The sequence below is a fragment of the Corylus avellana genome, chromosome ca1 (genome assembly GCF_901000735.1).
Source record: "Corylus avellana chromosome ca1, CavTom2PMs-1.0".
Taxonomy (NCBI): Eukaryota; Viridiplantae; Streptophyta; class Magnoliopsida; order Fagales; family Betulaceae; genus Corylus; species Corylus avellana.
The window spans coordinates 32,510,206-32,529,478 of NC_081541.1; the positions used below are offsets into that span (position 1 = coordinate 32,510,206).

Here is a 19,273-nt window from a genome sequence, read left to right on the forward strand (position 1 = left end):
TTATTTTATTTTATTTTATTTTTTTAGTGCAAAGACGCAATTCAAGTATACAAGAAATATAAAATAGATACAACTAACCAGACATATTAAGGTAGTCAAAGGCAGCATTTCAATAATAAAAGAGTAAAGTCCCCAAATGGTAGTTCAATCCGCTGGAGATCACGTTTCATGAGGTGGAAGTTGAATCGCGAAAGAGACTAGATTGTATTTGTATCCAACCAGACGGCTAATTATTATGGGTATGGGCACAATGAATATGTCCAGAAGAGGCCTGCAAGTAGAGGCGGCTATTGATTGGAAGATGGGCTTCTCTAATAAGGTCTCGAATGAATGAACACCAAAAAAGCAGTTAGTGCACGGATGCTACAACAACTACGTTTCCAATCACAGAATTGCTATATTCCAATATCATTTAGATTTTTTTGGTGTCAGTTGGAAATTCTTATGTAAAGAAGCTCATAAAAGACAAAAGATGTGGTTGCTATGGTGATCTTGTATAAGATTGAGATATTAACAGTTTGGCTATTAATTTGGGCAATAATTGTAAGACAGTTGACCGAGCAGGTCTTAACACAAAAACTTATGGCAATTTCTTGCAAAAACTTTAATCGATACAAAATTTTGTTTCGAGTGATGAGAGAACACAACTTATTGAATACGAGCGGTTACGGTTAGCGGTTAACCGCCTTAGCAATTAGTAGATTTCACTAACCGCTAACCGTTAACCGCTAGACGGTTAACGGTTAGTGAAATAGATAACCGCCCGCTAACCGCTTTTTTAAAATTGAGCCTTTTTTTTTTTGGCTTTTTGGGATTTTTTTCATGGCTTTTCCGGCCTTTTTGGGTTTTTTTTTGGGTTTTTTTTGGGCATTTTTTTACTCTTTTTATTTTTATTTTTTATTTTTAGTGACTTCTTGGGCTCAATTGCTGTAAAAATAGCCCATATTAAAAAATCAAAAATATTTGACCCAAAATTTACATTTACTTGTACTTTAAAAAAATTTCCTTAAATATTAATTCAAAACCGGTTAACTTTTTTTTAAAAAAAAAAAAAAAATATAAAAAAAAAAAAAAAAAAAAAATTCAACACAACATATAAAAAAAAATTCAGAATTCAGACAAATGTTACAACATATAATGATAATACATTAATACTTAAATTGTATTTATAAGTAACACATTGATAATTGTTTAATCCAATGTCAATTACTTAATTTGATATTATACGAATGATATCATCATTGTACATTAATAATATGATTCACTTGAAGTCTTGAATAAAGTATTTGAATTGTCATTGAATCATATGATTAAATATTGATATTATACATTTATATTATTCATATGCATATGTAAACTTATATAGACTTATAACATATATAGACTTATAAGTTTATAACATACATTGGAAATAAATCTCTAGATATTTAATTGTTGTATTAGTATGAATTGGTATACTTATGAGTTATGTCATATTATACATGTATAATTTGTTATCATATAATCAAATGATTTAATGATCAATTGATCATGTGATATAATCATATAAATTATAGTGATAATATATTAATACTCAAATTGTGATTTAATTATTTTTTTTAAAAATTGCGATTTAATCATCAAGTGATTATATGATATAATTATATAAATTATAGTAATAATATATTAATGCTCAAATTGTGATTTAATCATTTTTTAAAAAAAAATTGTGATTTAATGATCAAATGATTATGTTATATGTATAAATATTTTTATAATTATAATTATAAAAATATATTATATAAAAAGGCGGTTAGCGGTTACAGTTAGTAAACCTAATAACCGCTAGGCAGTTATAGCGGTTAGCGGTTATAACGGTTAGCGAGCATTAACGGTTACAAATTGTGGACGTGGTAATTATCCTGTTAGTCATTAAAATATTGACGGTTATGTAGTAGTTCACATACAGTGGCGGAGCCAGCGATTTTATATTGGGGGTGCCGTTAAAATTTTTTTGGCGTCCTACAAATTTTCTTCAGCCTAAAAATTTGGTAATTCACACAATATATGTATCACAAAAAATATCTATAAAAGTTCATAAATATGTGCTCAAATTAATATATTAAAAATGTAACATGACTACACTATATTAAAAATATAGAAATACAAAAAAAAAAAAAAAAAAGTGTTTAGAACTGCATTTTACGGTCTTTTAAAAGTACAAAATCATCAAATATCGAATCTAAATCGAAGCTCTCAGCAATTTCTCTTTCAATATAGAGAACTAAACTATTTGCAAGAAAAACTATAGCATAAAACTACAAAAGTGACTGAGAAGCCGGGGAGGAGGAGACGAGCAGTTACATGTGAATCTGTGATAGAAAGAACAGAAAATGAAGAGACTAGAGAGAGTCTAAGAGAGAGCGTCTTAGAGATTTTTTTTTTTTTTTTTTTTGTGCGGAAGAAGGGTTGCCGTGGGTTAAATGGGGTGCAAGAGAAGTGTTGCTGTGTTTTGGGTAATGGGTATGTAGGTAAAATTGTAAAAAAGAATTTTATTTTTATTTTTTATTTTGAGGGTTTGAGAAAAAAAAAAAAAAATTTCAAATCCCACGGCACCCCCAAGGGGTAACGTGGCTCCGCCACTGTTCACATAACACATACTATATTTATAAGCTAACATGACAGTTTACCTAACACGCACTACAACAATTACTAAAGTGTGGATCGACTTGTGGTAATATACGCTGCACTCATTTCTTTAAAATGTGAATTACCACGTGAACTTGTAAAATAATTGCAATGAAAGCCGTAGTGCCGAATTTTTTTTCTAAATATTTTATAAGATTATTTGTAAATAAAATATTTGTCTTTTTTTTGTTACTCCATAGTCCAACCGGGGTCTTCCTAATCCTATGCTATAAACTTCTTGTCTAGTAGATGCATGATATGAGATTGTAACGTGCTCATTGCCTAGTGGCTCAAATTGTTTAGTTGTAACATATTAATCAATTAGAATTTAGAGGATAGGGTTTGGTGGGGCACCTACCCATCAGCAACCTTGATTCTTTGTTGTTAAGGCAACTTAATTAGTTAGGTATGGTATTAATTATATACTTAAACAAATATTTGTGACTCTCTAATAGCAAACGTTTCCTAATCATTGTCTCATTAACAAAGTAATTTTTTTTTTTTTTCAAAAACTTATTAAAAAACAGATATCAATTTGATAAACAGAGCTTAACGAAACGATTCACTGACTAAGTTTTTGTCGAGCTTTTGTTGTTATGTGGACCAAACAAAATTTTGGAAAAACCTAGGATGGTCAAATTGGGTTTTATTTTGGATACGATAGATTGGATTTGTAGGATACCTGTACGGTCAGTAGAGGCCTTCACCACAGATTCTCATGGAGATGCACGCCACTATATCCACATCCTTCCTCTTCCTTTTTGTTGAGCCACGTGGCAAGATTATCCTACCGGTAGAAAAGAACATACATGTATTGGCCCAAGAATGACGTCTTCGAACGACGCCGTTGGACTTTGTGCTTCATGCACGGATAGAGCGAGACTACCTTGCCAAAATGTCTTCTCGTTGAACGACAGCGACAACCACAACCGCGACTGTCTTTGATATCATCATCGCCTTTCAAGCGCGTTAAAGACACTTGCTTCTTTTTTTTTTTAACCGACCAATTTAATTGATATTTAAAAAAAATTATACTTTACCCTCTAAAGTTTGAGACAATTTTTAATTCGACATTTAATGTTTTAATTTTATTCCAAAATTCTCATATAACCCATATATTTTTTTTTATATAAAAAATTAAAAAAAAAATTTGGGGTAGCTGTAGCCACCGCTTTGGCCATATAACCATTTTTGCACCCCCAATTTTTTTTATATAAAAAATAAAAAAAATTATGGGCAATATGGAGATTTTAGGATAAAATTGGTTAAATTGCAAAAATTTAAAAGTTTGGGCGGTGCATTGCAAAAATTAAAATATTGGAGATCGAATTAAAAATCGCTCCAAACTTTAGGGGGTAAAATATATTTTTTCTGATATTTATTATTGTTATTTTACAAGATGTTTATTATGTTTATAAATTTATGTAGCAGTCATTTTTCATAAAATATAGTTTCAAAAATAGATTATAATAAAAGCTAAAGAAATCCAAATATTTTTCTATAGAAAATGCTGATTTAATTGATACTAACATATCGTTATCAAAATAATATTTGGGGAATTCAACATGGCCGAATCCACTAAGCAAAAGCTGTCCAATATATATATATTTTTTTTAATTTTTTTTATTATCAAATCTGACTCTAATTTGTCAAATAAAATCAACATCAAAATTAAAATATGCAAAAAAAAAAGGCAGAAAATATAATAGAGAGATAAAAAGAAGTAGAGGAAGAAGAAAACCAACAATGTATGATGTATATGTCACTTCAATTCTCAATATCCTTCAGTTTTGTACTTGTTAGGTGAAAGTGACACAACCAAAACCCATGATTATATTTACTGCTGCACCACAAATCCACAGTAAAATAATTTCACCTGAAATCCAAAATCCATCCCCCACCTACCAACCCTCTCAAACTTTCAATCTGTCCATATCATTGTTCTATTTAAAAATTCAATAGAGAATATCAATATATATTTTTTATATTTTATATTTTTATACACTTTAATTTTTTATGCCGGGTGACTCATATCATCGTATTATTGAATTTAATATAACACATTAACTGATTCTGTCGAGATTTTGACAGAAGTTATGGTAAGGACCTATTTACTATTATTATTATTTTAACGAATTATTTCTTTATTGATATAACAATTAAATGAGACAAAATGTTCCGTACAATGCTAAATATATAATTTAAAATCTTAACAACTTAAACATTATCTATGACATACACAATAATCTGTCAAACTATTATAAAACAATATCTATGAAAAATTACCGTCTTAAACAATTTCAAATCTACAACAAATTTCGACGAATATGAATCACGTATCTATTTACTATTATTGAAAGCATGGTAAATTCCTAACAAATTTTTATGTGTACATAGTGAGAAATTTGTGTCATTTTTTTTTTTTATTACACCATTGGACTATTTTGGCAAAAAAATTTTTTTGTCCGAATTTGCTGACGATCACTAGCTCTGATTTGTTCTACTCACTATCATTTCCTTCTCGCGTGTGTTTGACGCGGAGCAGGTTCGCGTGAAGCTCCATCTCCAGTTACCTGCCATTTTTACCATAAAACAGAGCGAAGAGCACCAAACCTCACATCTGAGAAACCAAGCAAAAGGTAACTGCTAACAACAACAACAACCCAATCCCTCACTCGCACTCTCACTCTCATAGATACGATGGCCGTGGCGTCCACTTCTCTCGCCTCCCAGCTCTCGGCGCAGTTCTCCGGCCTCCGCCGATCCTCGCCGAAGCTCGACCACTCTCAACCACAAACCTTATTCCAACACGTCCACTCCCATATCCGCCTCTCCTCCTCTCGCAAAGGCTGCCGCGGCGTCGTTTCAATGGCTGGCTCTGGCAAGGTAAGCACAGCTAAGCCTCTAAATGATCTTCTAGATCTACGCTTGTACAAGTATTCTATTGTTTTTTCATGTGGGTATAGCAATTGTTCTGTGTTTTTGAATTTTCTTTTAGAGTATTAATATGTGTTTGAGATGCTAGAAATGTTGAATCTTGATGAATAGATTAAGACATGAATAGGAAAAGTGGGAGAAACCAATCCTTAAATGCTCTGGAAACTCGACCAACAATGTGTAGAGCATAACCACTTGACGCTCAGGCAGCCCCAACAGACATGCTTTGGAACTTAAATTATCTTTAACAAAGGAAACCACTCTGAGAAAACTATTTGATGATGCCACAAACTATTAAGTCCTTTTGGCTCTTTTTTCTTTAGATTGGTTTATGAACCCCTGACCATAGCCACCACCTCGTACCCATGGGAGATGAAGACGCCTTTTGGTCCAAAGGCCATGGCAAAGCTTTGGCCTATTGTTTCGGGTTCTTTAGTGATGACTGATGAACCATGTGAACCTAAGTCTGCATTTGCTTAAATTTGTGACTAGGAGTATCTTTATTCCTCAACATTATGAACATTCATTGCATTGTTCACTTGAAGTTTAGTTAAAAAAGCTAAGCTGCCTGTAAAATGTGGTTGTTAACCGGAAGACATGTGGTTTAATTTCATTGTATTCTCTTCTTATTCATGTTTGTAGGTATATTGCATAATTTTTCCTTAATGATGATGCCACAAACTATAAGACAAAAGCATATCTCAGGAAAAGAGTCTCTACTCATGAAGTGTAGGAGTAGAATTTCTTAATTAGCTCACGCAGCGATTTTCATTACGTCCATTTTTTATGGGTTCTCAATTGTTACTGATTCTCCCGTTTGGGCATTTACTAATTGGCCTTATACTTTCTTGTGCTTGCAGTTCTTTGTTGGTGGAAACTGGAAGTGTGTAAGTTATTTTCTTTTCTTTTTCTTCTTTCTTGAAAATGTCATGTTTGATCGTCTGTACCTCAACATTGATATCTTTAATCTGCCCTTTTTTTTTGCATTACTTCTAGTTCATTGTTTCTTGAGAATTTCAGTACTTAAGTTATGTTTGTTTATCTTGTTATTCTGTTGGGCATTGAAATGTTCATCATTTTTTTTATATAGAATGGGACAAAAGACACTATCAGCAAGCTTGTCTCTGACTTGAACAGTGCAAAATTGGAGGCTGATGTTGGTGAGATAATTTTGATCTTTGACTCGGTATATATATTTTTAAATCTCAAGTAGACTATATAATTGAGCTTCTTTCTGACCTTACCCATGAACACTTTCAAATTTGGATTCAAAAATAATCTTGTGCGTAAAATTAAGTTTGTGAGTGTGCAAAAAGCCTCTAACAGTGATGATATGTCCACAGGTTTTTTTGTATGATAGAAGTTTGTTTAATTTGATATTATCTTATCCAAGTCAAAGTTAGGAAGTTTATAAATTTTGATTTTATTGTGAGATGTACAGATGTTGTTGTAGCACCTCCCTTTGTTTACATCGATCAGGTGAAGAACACATTAACAGATCGGATTGAGATATCTGCTCAGAACTCTTGGGTCGGAAAGGGTGGGGCTTTCACGGGTGAAATCAGGTGAGCTTGCTCTTCCTTGCTGAGCACAAAATATTAGTTGGTTTATAGATTTTTGCTTCTCTAGATTACAATATTTGTTTAGTCTAGGAGAATTAATCTTTGTTTAGGTTGAGAGATTCTTGTAATTATCTTACCTTCAATTCCATTGACAGCTGAGTATATTCTAATTAGGCAATTCTGTGTGGAATGGTTGAAAATCTTAGGGAGTGATGACATTGCACTGCATCCCAAAATAATGTGCTTTTTGTTCTCAGTATCTGATTTCATTTTTTTTGGAGGTCACTATGACTGCTACATCTAGAAAGTTTCCTTCTTTCTTTCTTTTTTCTTTTCAAAATAAAAGTGTGAAATTCTAGTGGGTAACTGTTTAAATATGGTAAAATGTCTTGTCATCATACCGCATGGAATGCAAATGGTTCTTTCAAGATTGTAGCACCAGAATTCCAAAAGAAGAGGCCCTTCCACGAGGGTCCAGATCATTCCACCAGGGACAAAGCAGGAGTCAGCCACATATAGATGTCTTAGCTCCAAGTTGACTCATATCTCTAACAAGCCTTATCTGCTCTACCCCTCCTCCCCAGTAAAGCCAGGACAGAGTAGTTCTACTGAACATGGGTGCTGTCATACTTTCCCAATATCTAATTCATATGAGTATAATGTTATCATCACTATACTTCGTTCCATGTTGGCTTCCCTAAATCCAATTTCTCACGACTCTGCGATTTAAGAATAGTGACATATCTTGTACTAGCTAGTTTTTTATTTTTTATTTTTTTCAGGGTTTAATATTTCAAATTAGGGCTTTGGATTAAGCGTCATGGGGGCACTTTCTTGTTATAATTTTCATTAGTTTGGAAGTTGTTTGAACACCTTGGCCTTTATGTCGATCCTGATGTGATCATTTACATGAAAAAGTTGTGTTTTTTTTGGGTTGTATTTTTGTGCTTCAGCTCATTTTTCAATTTAATAATTTCACATATGTACCAAATTTACCATTTCAATTTTGTAGTGTGGAACAATTGAAAGATATTGGCTGCAAGTGGGTTATTCTTGGGCATTCAGAGCGGAGACATGTTATTGGTGAAGTTGATCAGGTGAAAGTTTTAACAAGTATTTCAATGAGAGGTTTCCAAGAGAAGGTTATCATCAGTATTCATTTCTAATGATGCTATGGATGAAGAATTTAATTTAAGCTTTGTCAACTTCAGTTTATAGGAAAGAAAGCTGCCTATGCTTTGACTGAGGGTCTTGGAGTAATAGCTTGCATTGGGGAAAAGTTGGAAGAAAGGGAAGCCGGGAAAACTTTTGATGTCTGTTTTCAGCAACTGAAGGCTTTTGCAGGCAAGTATATTGCTGATGTTTCCTTTTCATTAAATATGCTGGCAGTGTGTGGAGTCCTGTTGCAAAAGGAAACCGCGTTGATTGTTCCATAACAGTAGTCATGTCCATTTCGTACAGATGCAGTACCTAGTTGGGAGAATGTGGTTATTGCTTATGAGCCTGTATGGGCCATTGGGACTGGTAAAGTTGCATCACCTGCGCAAGCACAGGAAGTACATGCAGCTGTTCGTGACTGGCTAAAGAAGAATATCTCGGCAGAAGTTGCATCTAAAACACGAATTATTTATGGAGGTAGTTTGTTTACTGCAACTTTATTTGCATCATGGAGACCATGTTGCAAAATCAAGGATATCTAATGTTATTGTTACATGTTACTGCATTTGGAAGTTTTAGTTCTAGTACTAGACCAGGAGTTCACCTGTATGATGTTACTTTTTTTTTGAGCTGTTGAGGCTCAGATTTTTAGTTGTATGTCACTTCATTGTTCTATGAGGTGCTGCACAAACAAGAGAAAACACGTCAAGATGTGTTATTTGACTCTACAAACTGATTAGACTAACCCTTGATGAGTTATTATAATAAGCAATGTCATCTACGGCCATATACTTTGTCTTATTGTAAGATTAGATGTACACAAGCACAGTATTGACAAATATTCCGCATGCTTTGTTATTGATACCAGAATTGGTATGGCCCTATGGGCTAACTACTTTTGGCCACTTCTGAGCAGTTTCTTTTGTTTACAACTCATCGGTTTTTCTCAGCCAATTGGAATGTTTTAGCCTTCTAGACCCTGTGATATTTGACTGCTGCTTAGAATTTAACTAAAACCAAAATTCATTTTCAGGGTCTGTAAATGGAGGCAATTCTGCTGAGCTTGCAAAACAAGAAGATATTGATGGTTTTCTGGTCGGTGGTGCTTCCTTAAAGGTATGTTTCTGTCATAACTAGTTTCCTTGAAATTTTAAGGACAAATGTTAAAATTTGCTAGGGTTTTCTCAATGATGATGCTTTATGATGATTACTACAACTTGATTTTTCTTCATGCAGGGTCCTGAGTTTGCTACTATTATCAATTCTGTAACATCCAAGAAAGTTGCTGCTTGATTATGGTGGTTTTGGCGACGAGAGCAATAATTGGAGAGAAGCTGTGTCAGTTTCAAACATAGTCTAATAAAAGTATGTGCCAGTTTTCTTGGTTGGGTTTTTGGATCATTTTCCAGCTTCGTAATTCTCATAAGGATGGAAGAATATCTTTTGTTTGTTTTCCATGGGCTGCCTCTCTTCCGGGGATAACTAGAGGTATACAAAGTAATGTTTTAGTGCCATAAACAATTTATGAATGACTCATCCATATCAAGAAATCCAGTGGTATGTTTGTAGAAATTTTTGTTTTCTGTCTCCTGTTTTCTTTTCTCAAAACAAAAATGTTACTAAACAACTCAAAAATACCGAAACGGTTTTTACTTTTATGTCATATTTGAACACCTTTTCAAACCCAAAACAAAAAACATTCTCCAAGACACATAAATAAACAAAGCCCTAAACTTTTATCTTGAGTTTTACTGCATGGCGTGATCTTCTTTCCAACTTTCTTTACAAATTATCCCTTCTTATGATGAGATTTACAACTATTCTACAATTTGTTGACATGTGTTCTCATGTGATTGGAGCATATTAGAATTTTGTTTAGCAGCTAATGTAGTTTCAATCACATGATGACACGTGTTAGTAAATTATAAAAGAGTTGTAGATCTAGTATTACTTTTACTTGCGGCTTGGGAATTCATGCAAAATAGCAGCTGAATTAGGTAGTTGAAGCAAGTGTTTTAAAAACTTTTTTTACAATGCATGAACTTAATGTGCTAACTCCATTCACAAGCACTCGTCCAAAAGCAAGAATATGGGTGCAGTGATTCTACACTCAAAGCATATATGCCAAAGCAAACCTAATAGCAAAGAAAACCAAGCTTTTTACTTCTTATATAAACCATTATTGGAGACAAGGAGAGGGATAGAGAAAGACATGGAGTGGTTCTACACTAAGAGGAGGGGTCCAGAGTGGAAACAAGGGTGGACAGGCCAGACCCTTGGCTCCATTTCCACCCCACCACTCCATTTGCTCACCATTTTTGGCATTGTTATTGTCTTGCTCTGGCTTTCTCAATCCACAGACTATAAGGCCCAGTTGAAATACACAACAGTCAACTTCCAACTTTTCATTTTCTTGTTGCCCATTCTTTTGATACTCTTCATGGCTGCATATTCTACCGGCGGAAGGTTCCACTTTCCTCTCTTGCGCTCGGAGTATGAGTCGGTTCAGCGAGCTGGTGGCTTGCCTTGGGGCATTGCCATCTTGGTGGTGGTGCTTCTGCTGTTGCTTTCTTACCAATCATCGTTTCATTCCCAGTGGTTTGGACCTCTTTGGAGGTGACTCTAGTTATACTTGCAAAAGAAGAAACATCTTGTAAAATGTTTGCTGTAATGCTCTTGTCTATATGTTAGATTTAACGTGCAATGTGTTGCTCTTTGTGGAGCAATTCTATTTTACCTATACAAGAATTATTAGTGGAAAATTGATGTAATATCTTTTTATCAACCCCATCATTGAATTGTTTTGGTTTTCTACAAAATCTAATTTATAAAGTGGGGGCCTTGTGGTAGAATGAGAATGTTGCTAGGATATTATAGCTTTTATTACAAGAATTTTACAAACTTACGTAACAATACTCACAACACTTACCACATCAGCCACTAAACAATTAAAGTTGAGTATAAATTCTATAGCGTGACTAACAATAACGTATTTGAAATTGTGAAAAAGGATTTTTTTTTTTTTTGTTTTTTTTTTTATAAGTATTGCGAGAAGGTTTTAGAATAAAGAGATTAGGGCGACATGTTAACTAGCATGATAAAAAAACATTATCTGCTGGCATAAGTATTAAGGTAATTTTCTTGGGTTAATTATGTAGTTTGTTGTCCTAAAGTCCTGTAATTCAAACAACCAATTATAAAGAGTCCTCATCATGTTGGCAACGCCTGCCCAAAATAGTTTGACAAAGCAAGCAAATTAATGGACCAAAACTAAAGTTGTTCTCTCCTAAAGTTGTCTTGTCTTGGCTTGTCTTGGCAGGTTTTCCTGATTGAACTGCGATGGCTATTAATGCCCATTGACACAATGAGACAACTTAAACGGACCTTCCACCAGATATTTACCACTGACATTCCACCAGATATTTACCAAGGACTCGACAACTAAAGCTTACATTCCAGATATTTAACCCAGCTATCCTGGGATATTTCCAAAAAGAGATAAGGAGAAATCATTCATTTTTTTTGTAAAATATCTTTTTTACTTTTGTTATATATAAACCATTCTTTGGAGACATGCATGGAGATATATAGATCAGCTGAGAGTCGACCATGGGCTTCCTCATCATTCTCTCCATTGTCCTTTTCTTGCTCTGGTTTTCCCAATCCCCAGATATCAAGGCCCAGTTCAACTACACAGTATTCAACTTGCAGGTGTTCCTTTTTCTGTTGCCCTTTCTATTGGTACTCTATATGGCTTCATTTACTACGGGCTGGAGGTTCCGCTTTCCTTTCTGGCAGCCGGAGTACTTCGGCTCAGCTCAGCCAGGCGGCGGCTTGCCTTGGGGTACTGCCTTGGTGGCGGCGCTCATTCTGGTCTTGCTTTCTTACCAATCAACCTTTCGTTCCATGTGGTTTGGACCTTTTAATTGGGGGTGAGTACTCTAGCTACTTATATTTAATTACTTGCAAAAGAAGAAACATCTTCTAAATTAAGTGTTGCCTTCCTTTAATGCTTATTAATTATGTCTATTACTTGTTATTATAGCTTTAACAATAGGGCAAAGTTTTCTTTTTAATTAATTTTTATGAACTTAATATTTGTCTATTTTTAGAATTACATGTCGATATCAATTTAATAAATTATATTTAAAACGTTTTAAGAAGTTTCTAGTTTTCTAACTGTAAAATATTTTATTTTGTTGGTATCCTTTCATTTCTCTTGCTATGTATAACTTTTATTATAATTTTTTTTTATAAATTTACGTTACAGTACTAATTTATTTATTTATTTATTTTACAGAGGGAGAAAAGGAGATTCGAACTAGTAATTTCTGCTTTATAAAGTGTAGTCTTCAGCCGATTGAGTTGCCTCCCTTAGAGACTAGAACTAATTGTGGTACTTATCATGTAATTACTATACAATGAAATTTGAGTTGAATGACTTATTTGGGATTGTGAAAATGTTTTAGAATAGAGAGATAAGGAGCGACATGTAGCATGATGAATGTTGATGCACGAACGACCTCAATGTTGTAGTGCGTAGGGTTTATGAGAGGGTCACTGGCCGTGTGGTGGGCTTATCGTTTGTACCTCTCTTAGGCCCATTGGAACTTTCTTCGCAGTTGGGCCTTTTAAGGCCCATCAGTGTATAGTGTAGCCTCTTCCAATAGTCCCCAATTCTTTGGATGACTTGGCTTCCACAAATAGTTTTGACAAAGCAAGCAAATTAAAGGGCCGAAAGTTTTGACACTTGCCCGCTTTTCCAGTAGTCCTGATGAGGTGTCGTCTTGGGCCGCCTTGGCTTGATTAACATTGGACCACGTGGCGGGTGGTAGGTTTTCATGATTGAATATTTGAATTGCGATTGCTATTGACACCAACTTATGCCATCACACGCCGAGACAAAGGAGTGATCAATGAAATTGACATCTCCGATATTTTACTCCGGGATATACGGCCTTTTTTTAATTTTTTTTTTCCCTAAGAAAATAAGGAAAAGGGTTACATTGGTGGGATCATTCTCATTCTTTCATATGAAATGAAGAAAAAATAAGAGAGCAGTCGAAAATTCTTCTAAAAACAAGGTTAGAAACAGCCCATCTAATTACACGTGTACAGAAAAAGTGTATTACAAATAAAGCAAATAACAAACAAAAATGAAAAAAAAAAAAAAAAAAACATAAATCTAGTCTTTTGATGTGGCAACAAAGCAAGTAAACAACAATTGCAACTGAGACCTTTCTTAACCACAACAGCGAAACCAACATTAAAACATACTGAATCCGAGCACTAAAATAGAAAGACAACAAAAAAAAAAAACTAAAAAACTACAGTATCATATAAGATATTCTACTCAATCTAAACTTTTATTCTTTTTGCAATATTCTAAAGTTAGAAATTATGTGACAATATCAATCCACTTTTGTGTTATTGTAAAAATAATAATAATAAATTAACACTATCATATCATTATAGTTAAATAGTATTGTTAAAAAAGGAGGGTTTGTAGCATTATTACCCTTTCAAATGGGGTTGCGATATCTCTTTTTGCAACTCAAAATGACAAAATATTCTCCATAAAATTAATAAAAAATATTAAAAAAAAATACATGGATTATTTGAACAAGGAAAAATAGTGATAACTTGTCTTTGTGATCAAAATACAAAGCCGTAAAAAAAGAACATACAAGTAGAACAAAGAATTGCATAGCAACCTTGCAATTACATTATTGAAAAACGTTCATCTGTAGCTTATGAGTAAATTGTATTCAAATATCAGATTGGTCGCTCAATAATTGATAGTAGAAGACAAGAAATCAGAGTTATGAATCTTTGATTATTGATATAATAGTCCTTGCTTGAGTTTGAAGAAAACGAAAACTTACACTCAATCAAGTCTAAGTCTAAGACAAGTATCAGGCTTAATGGAGGCTTATTTATTTCCCTAATTGAAGTGACATGAGGGGATAAGCCATAAGGCATTTTCTTCTCCTTCCCACTATTATAATCATCAACCAAACATGGTGCAAATACGCGGAATAGGAGAGGAGCCGTATCTTTTTGTTTAAGGTGTAAATTTGTCATTTCACTTTTGTTTGGACAGCTTTACCCCTTCAATAAAAGAAACCGACTCCTCTCTAATTGATTCCAACGGAAAAGCATCCGATTTCCAAATATGTCTGACAAGCAGGAATGTGATTTCTAAACCGATGCAAATTTTTGCTTTAAAAGGCAATCAATTAAGAATTAATTATCTCTGATTCTTGAATAGTGGTATCAAAGCAGAGTTGTTGGAAATTTAAGCTTTTGAAATAAATCATGATTTAACAATATTGGACACAATCCAAACCACCTAACCCCTCTGCATCATCCTTTAGTATATGAAGTAGTCACAAGAAATACATGTTAACCTATCATTATCTAACAAACACAAATCCCATTTCTTCAACCTACAATTCACTTGTAAAAGAACAAATCAATTACCAAATTAAAAATAAATAAATAAATAAATAAAATCCATGTCCAAGGCAATCAGAAGTTTGCTATATAGATAATTAACTAGATCATTCGTGCTCAATCTAAAAATATTAAGATTCTCAAACAAAGTTAATCAAATCCTTCTTTCCTAATTACAATGAAAAAGAAGAACAAAACATCTCAAATATATATGACCCAATATATTTTCTATATCAAACAGAAAACCAAGCCAATTACAAGGCACCGTCCTTAACTATATATGTACAATAATCATGATTAACCTGTCTAAAAAAAAACATATAAAAAAAAAACCTTAGCAGTATCTAAATTGACCAGCCATCAAGAAAGATAGAACGGTATTGCACCATAACAAGCAGCAGCACAATCAAAGCAGCCACAGCCCACGGGGAGCTCCCTTCCGACGGGAGATGGTGGGTCCGCCGGCGCTGGTCCCACGGCGACGTGGCAAACAAACTACTACCTGGATTTTCCATCGACGACAGCCACCGGACGACGACAACTAACACGACAGGTGTTGCCAAGAGGACCCAACTCAGTTGTTCTTCAGCGGTTTCCACGGCTTCCTCGTACGAGAAGTACCAAGACATGCCGAGGAAGATTGAGATGACGGCTAGAATTAGCAGAACTGGGTATGGGAGAGGATTCAGGCTGAAAACGTCCAAGATGGAGGAGGTTGTGCTTCTTCTGTGGGCCATAATTGATCGCCGACCTAGCTAGCTTTCTTTGTTGTGCTTGTGGGAATTGAAGCTTCTGAAGTTTGAAAAATTCAAGACGCCGTTACGATTTATAGTATAAACGTGGGGGTGTCTTATATGCTACTGCACCACTTACTGTATATCGTGTACTTGCTGATTCCCGGCCGTGGATTTTCAAATTCGTTGCTTTAATTTTCAAACAATTCAAATAGGAGATACAAAATTTTCCACAAATAATAAAAACATCAAACTAGAATTACTGAAAATAGTATTCTAATATTAAAACATAAATAAAAACAAATTGTCGAGGGATTAGGTTGAAGTGACAAGGAGGTCATAGTGGTCCAATTTGATTTTATTAGTGTGTGAACCATTAAGTATTCTCCACTCAGCCCATTAAATGAATGGTTTATAAAAATTCTCATTTGGATTAGAGATGGAGTTTGAATATGATAAACTATGTATCGTGGACAATACTTGCCGTGATATGTGGGCAGATGGGCCAACGTTACATAAATGTTGATGTGCATGAATGAGGCATGTTGTTTCATTTTCTTTGTAAGCTCATAATTAGTCTAATCCCTACTACACTTTAGACGAATACTTTTCACACCAGGAAAATATCTAGAATTTTTACTAACTTTTATTATAATTTTTTTATAAATTCATTTGTAAACATGATAAGTGTTATGTATGATGCCACGCTTCACACGATAGTTTACATTTTAGTGACTGACGTGATAAATAAAGTATAAACTACTATATTGATTTGTAAGGAACTTGTAAGGTACAAACAGTCAACTTCCGTTCATATACATATCCAGAGCCGACCATCCAACATCCTAACCAAAAGACAAACAAAGGTTACATCACAAAGCCACGTGGAATGCATATGAAGATGATCAAATTTAGAGACGTGGACGTGGACGTGGTGTAATTGCTCAACCACTTCGACGTAATAAGATTGTTGACGGTGCTCACAAATCAACATCTACTGTATAAATGCTTCCACCACTCCACGGCTACACCTTGTCGGTTTCTTTAAGCTGATTTGGCTTCTTTGTTTTTTTCTGACACGGGTCTTCACAGTTTTTTTTTTTTTTTTTAAATTTTTAAATTTTACCATATAGTTTTTCTTTAAATTAGGTTTATGATTTTTTTTTTAATTTAATCTATTAAATTGATATATGTTCTTAAACTATGTGATTATCTTAAAATCGCATATAAAAATTACATGCATTTAACGGTTTATTAAGATTCAAGTAAAAATTAGGGTTAAATACCTTTTAGCCCTCTTTGGTTTAACGACTTTATTTTTTGTTCTCTCACTTTTCAATTCGTATCACAAATGGTACCTAGGTAATGACAAAAAACGAAGATGGTATCTTCGTCCAAAATTTGACGAAAAGTCACGTTAGCACCATTAAGAAATCTACACGAGTCCATATATTAATTAAAAATACAAAATAAAAATATTATAAAATTTGAAAATAAAAAAATAAAAAAATAATAATAATAATAATAAACACATGGGGACAAGCCACCCCCAAGGACCAATTGAAAATAAAATAAAATAAAATAGGGCGGGCCCTTGGGGTGGCTCGAGCCACCCCTTTCCCCATTTTTTGTTTTTTATTTTTTATTTTCTAATTTTCTAATATTATTAATTTTACAATTTTTATTTTGTATTTTTAATTAATATATGGAAACGTGTCGATTGTTATTGGTGCTGACATGGCTTTCCATCAAATTTTAAACGGAATTTATACAGAGGTACCATATCCCTTTTTTGCCATTACCTAGATACTATTTGTGATACGAATTTAAACTGAGAGAGAAAAAAATAATGTCGTTAAACTACAATGAGCTGAAAATGTATTTAACCCTAAAAATTATATACTCTAGAAATATATATCAATTTAATAGATAGTTAAAAAAAAAAAAAAAAAAAAAAAAAAAAAAAAAAAAAAATTCATACAACCAAATTTAAATGAAAACTTTGTTCTATTTTTTAAGTCTTGGCTAAAGTTTGAGTTAAGAAACCTAAAATTTTGCAGCATAAGATTCTCTAGAAATTTCATTTTAAGTGAAATGGAAATGCACTATTTAACTATTAAGATTTTATTTTCTTACTTCTTTTAGCGTACATTGTAATACATCATCTAAAATTTTGAATGACATGACAACATATATACCATTAAATATGTAAATGAACGATGAAATAAATCTTCTTTATTTCAGAATAAGCAAATCCAAGTGAAGCAATTCCCAATAATGTACACATATTACCAATTAGAAATATTATATATGAACCATCTTTTGGGCATAAATAAATAAAAAATATATATAAACCTTGCCATTGAAGCAATGGATAACTTCAAACTATCTACAAGCAGAAAAAATTTAATACTAATAAAAGTGAAATTTTTTCTTTCACTAAACTTTTCGCCTACCCTAAACGAAGAACGGATGTTTAGCAGAAGAAACAAGCATAGAAACAAAGAAAATGTAAATGTAATTGCCCAACAATGATTTTAATATTCACATAATCATATTATTTATATATAATTGCCCAACTTGTATCTAGTACAAACAACTTTCTCAACACTCTGACAACAGAAGATACGATATCAAAGATACTAAGAAAATGTAAAACATGTTGTCATCAGCTGATTAAATACAACAAACCAGAAAACATAGGCTGACATTTTATTCTTCCGGCAGCGTCAAGCTTGTCAGGCGAATTCCGAACCCGTCCAAAGCGCTCCCTCCATAAAGTTACAAAAAAAAAAAAAATCAATCAGCAGGGCACGCCACACGGCAAGCATCCTTTGCACGAGGAGTAGTGGCATCGCTTGCACGGTGGCACTGGACAATACCCATAAGAATTTGTCATTGATGACAGCCAATGCACAATGGCTAGCAACACCAATGGGGTGGCTATGAGTAACCAATTTATCTGAATTCTAGGTGTTTCAAAAACAATTGGCTCGCTGAAAATTAGCCTTGGAAGGCAAAGAAGGGTTAGGACTACAGCCAAGATTAGCAGAAGAGGAAAAGCATCATAGGTGGCGGGTCTGGGTCTGCACCCTTTACAGCAGCCCATTAATGGCCTTTCCGCTAGGAGAGAGTTGCAAAGTTTTTACAGAAATTTAGAGGCGGCTTCTGATTTTCTGGATGGATATGAAGGCCTGGAAAAGTTTTTTTTTTTTTATAAGTAAAGGCCTGGAAAAGTTAATACCATAAAGTGGCTTTAATCTTAGCCACATATGTTTTTTTGTTTTTGTTTGTAAAGCTAAAAAGGCAGGAAGGGGCGGCTAAAATGGTTATTTACTTAGGTGTGACGATAGTAACACATATCCGTTACGAACCAATATCAAGAAAGGCTTGAACAGTAAGAATCACATGTAGCTCGGTTGAGTCATAACTTGACTCAATTTCATTATGACTGATATATGGTCTACACTAATCCGACATAAAAATTCTTACTATAAGAGTCGAACTCATACCTTGATATTTACTCAAGTAAATAAAAATTATCTTGAAGCCACTTAACTACCGCACTCATGGTTTTTGTCTTTTTTTTTTGAGTGTGAAGAATGCAGTGGGCGGTTTTTGTCTTTTTTTTTTTAGTGTGAAGAATGCGGTAGGTGCACCATCAACATTACCTTTTGGTTGGCACGAGTGGATTGTAGCCTTTGTGTCAATTCCTCCTATATTTTTCCATTCATCCTCATCCCTTCTCTCAATTATCCT

General features: G+C 33.7%; 4 protein-coding genes across 4 annotated transcripts; 3 read left to right on the forward strand and 1 right to left on the reverse strand.

Annotated features, from left to right (window-relative positions):
* The first annotated feature begins 5,277 nt into the window (after window positions 1–5,277).
* Window positions 5,278–9,896, forward strand: LOC132167196 (triosephosphate isomerase, chloroplastic). Its single transcript, XM_059578104.1, has 9 exons — window positions 5,278–5,553; window positions 6,465–6,491; window positions 6,695–6,764; window positions 7,046–7,169; window positions 8,179–8,263; window positions 8,378–8,510; window positions 8,628–8,801; window positions 9,358–9,440; window positions 9,561–9,896. Exons 1-9 carry the CDS (start codon window positions 5,368–5,370, stop codon window positions 9,615–9,617), a joined length of 939 nt encoding a protein of 312 aa, XP_059434087.1. The 5' UTR covers window positions 5,278–5,367; the 3' UTR covers window positions 9,618–9,896.
* Window positions 9,897–10,365: 469 nt separating this feature from the next.
* LOC132167027 (uncharacterized) lies at window positions 10,366–11,240 on the forward strand. The gene has a single exon (XM_059577921.1). The coding sequence runs from the start codon at window positions 10,414–10,416 to the stop codon at window positions 10,942–10,944; it is 531 nt and encodes a 176-aa protein (XP_059433904.1). The 5' UTR covers window positions 10,366–10,413; the 3' UTR covers window positions 10,945–11,240.
* Window positions 11,241–11,898: 658 nt separating this feature from the next.
* Window positions 11,899–12,777, forward strand: LOC132167028 (uncharacterized). Its single transcript, XM_059577922.1, has 2 exons — window positions 11,899–12,256; window positions 12,625–12,777. Exons 1-2 carry the CDS (start codon window positions 11,934–11,936, stop codon window positions 12,647–12,649), a joined length of 348 nt encoding a protein of 115 aa, XP_059433905.1. The 5' UTR covers window positions 11,899–11,933; the 3' UTR covers window positions 12,650–12,777.
* Window positions 12,778–15,124: 2,347 nt separating this feature from the next.
* Window positions 15,125–15,517, reverse strand: LOC132170085 (uncharacterized). Its single transcript, XM_059580996.1, has one exon. It carries the CDS (start codon window positions 15,515–15,517, stop codon window positions 15,125–15,127), a length of 393 nt encoding a protein of 130 aa, XP_059436979.1.
* Window positions 15,518–19,273: the final 3,756 nt, after the last annotated feature.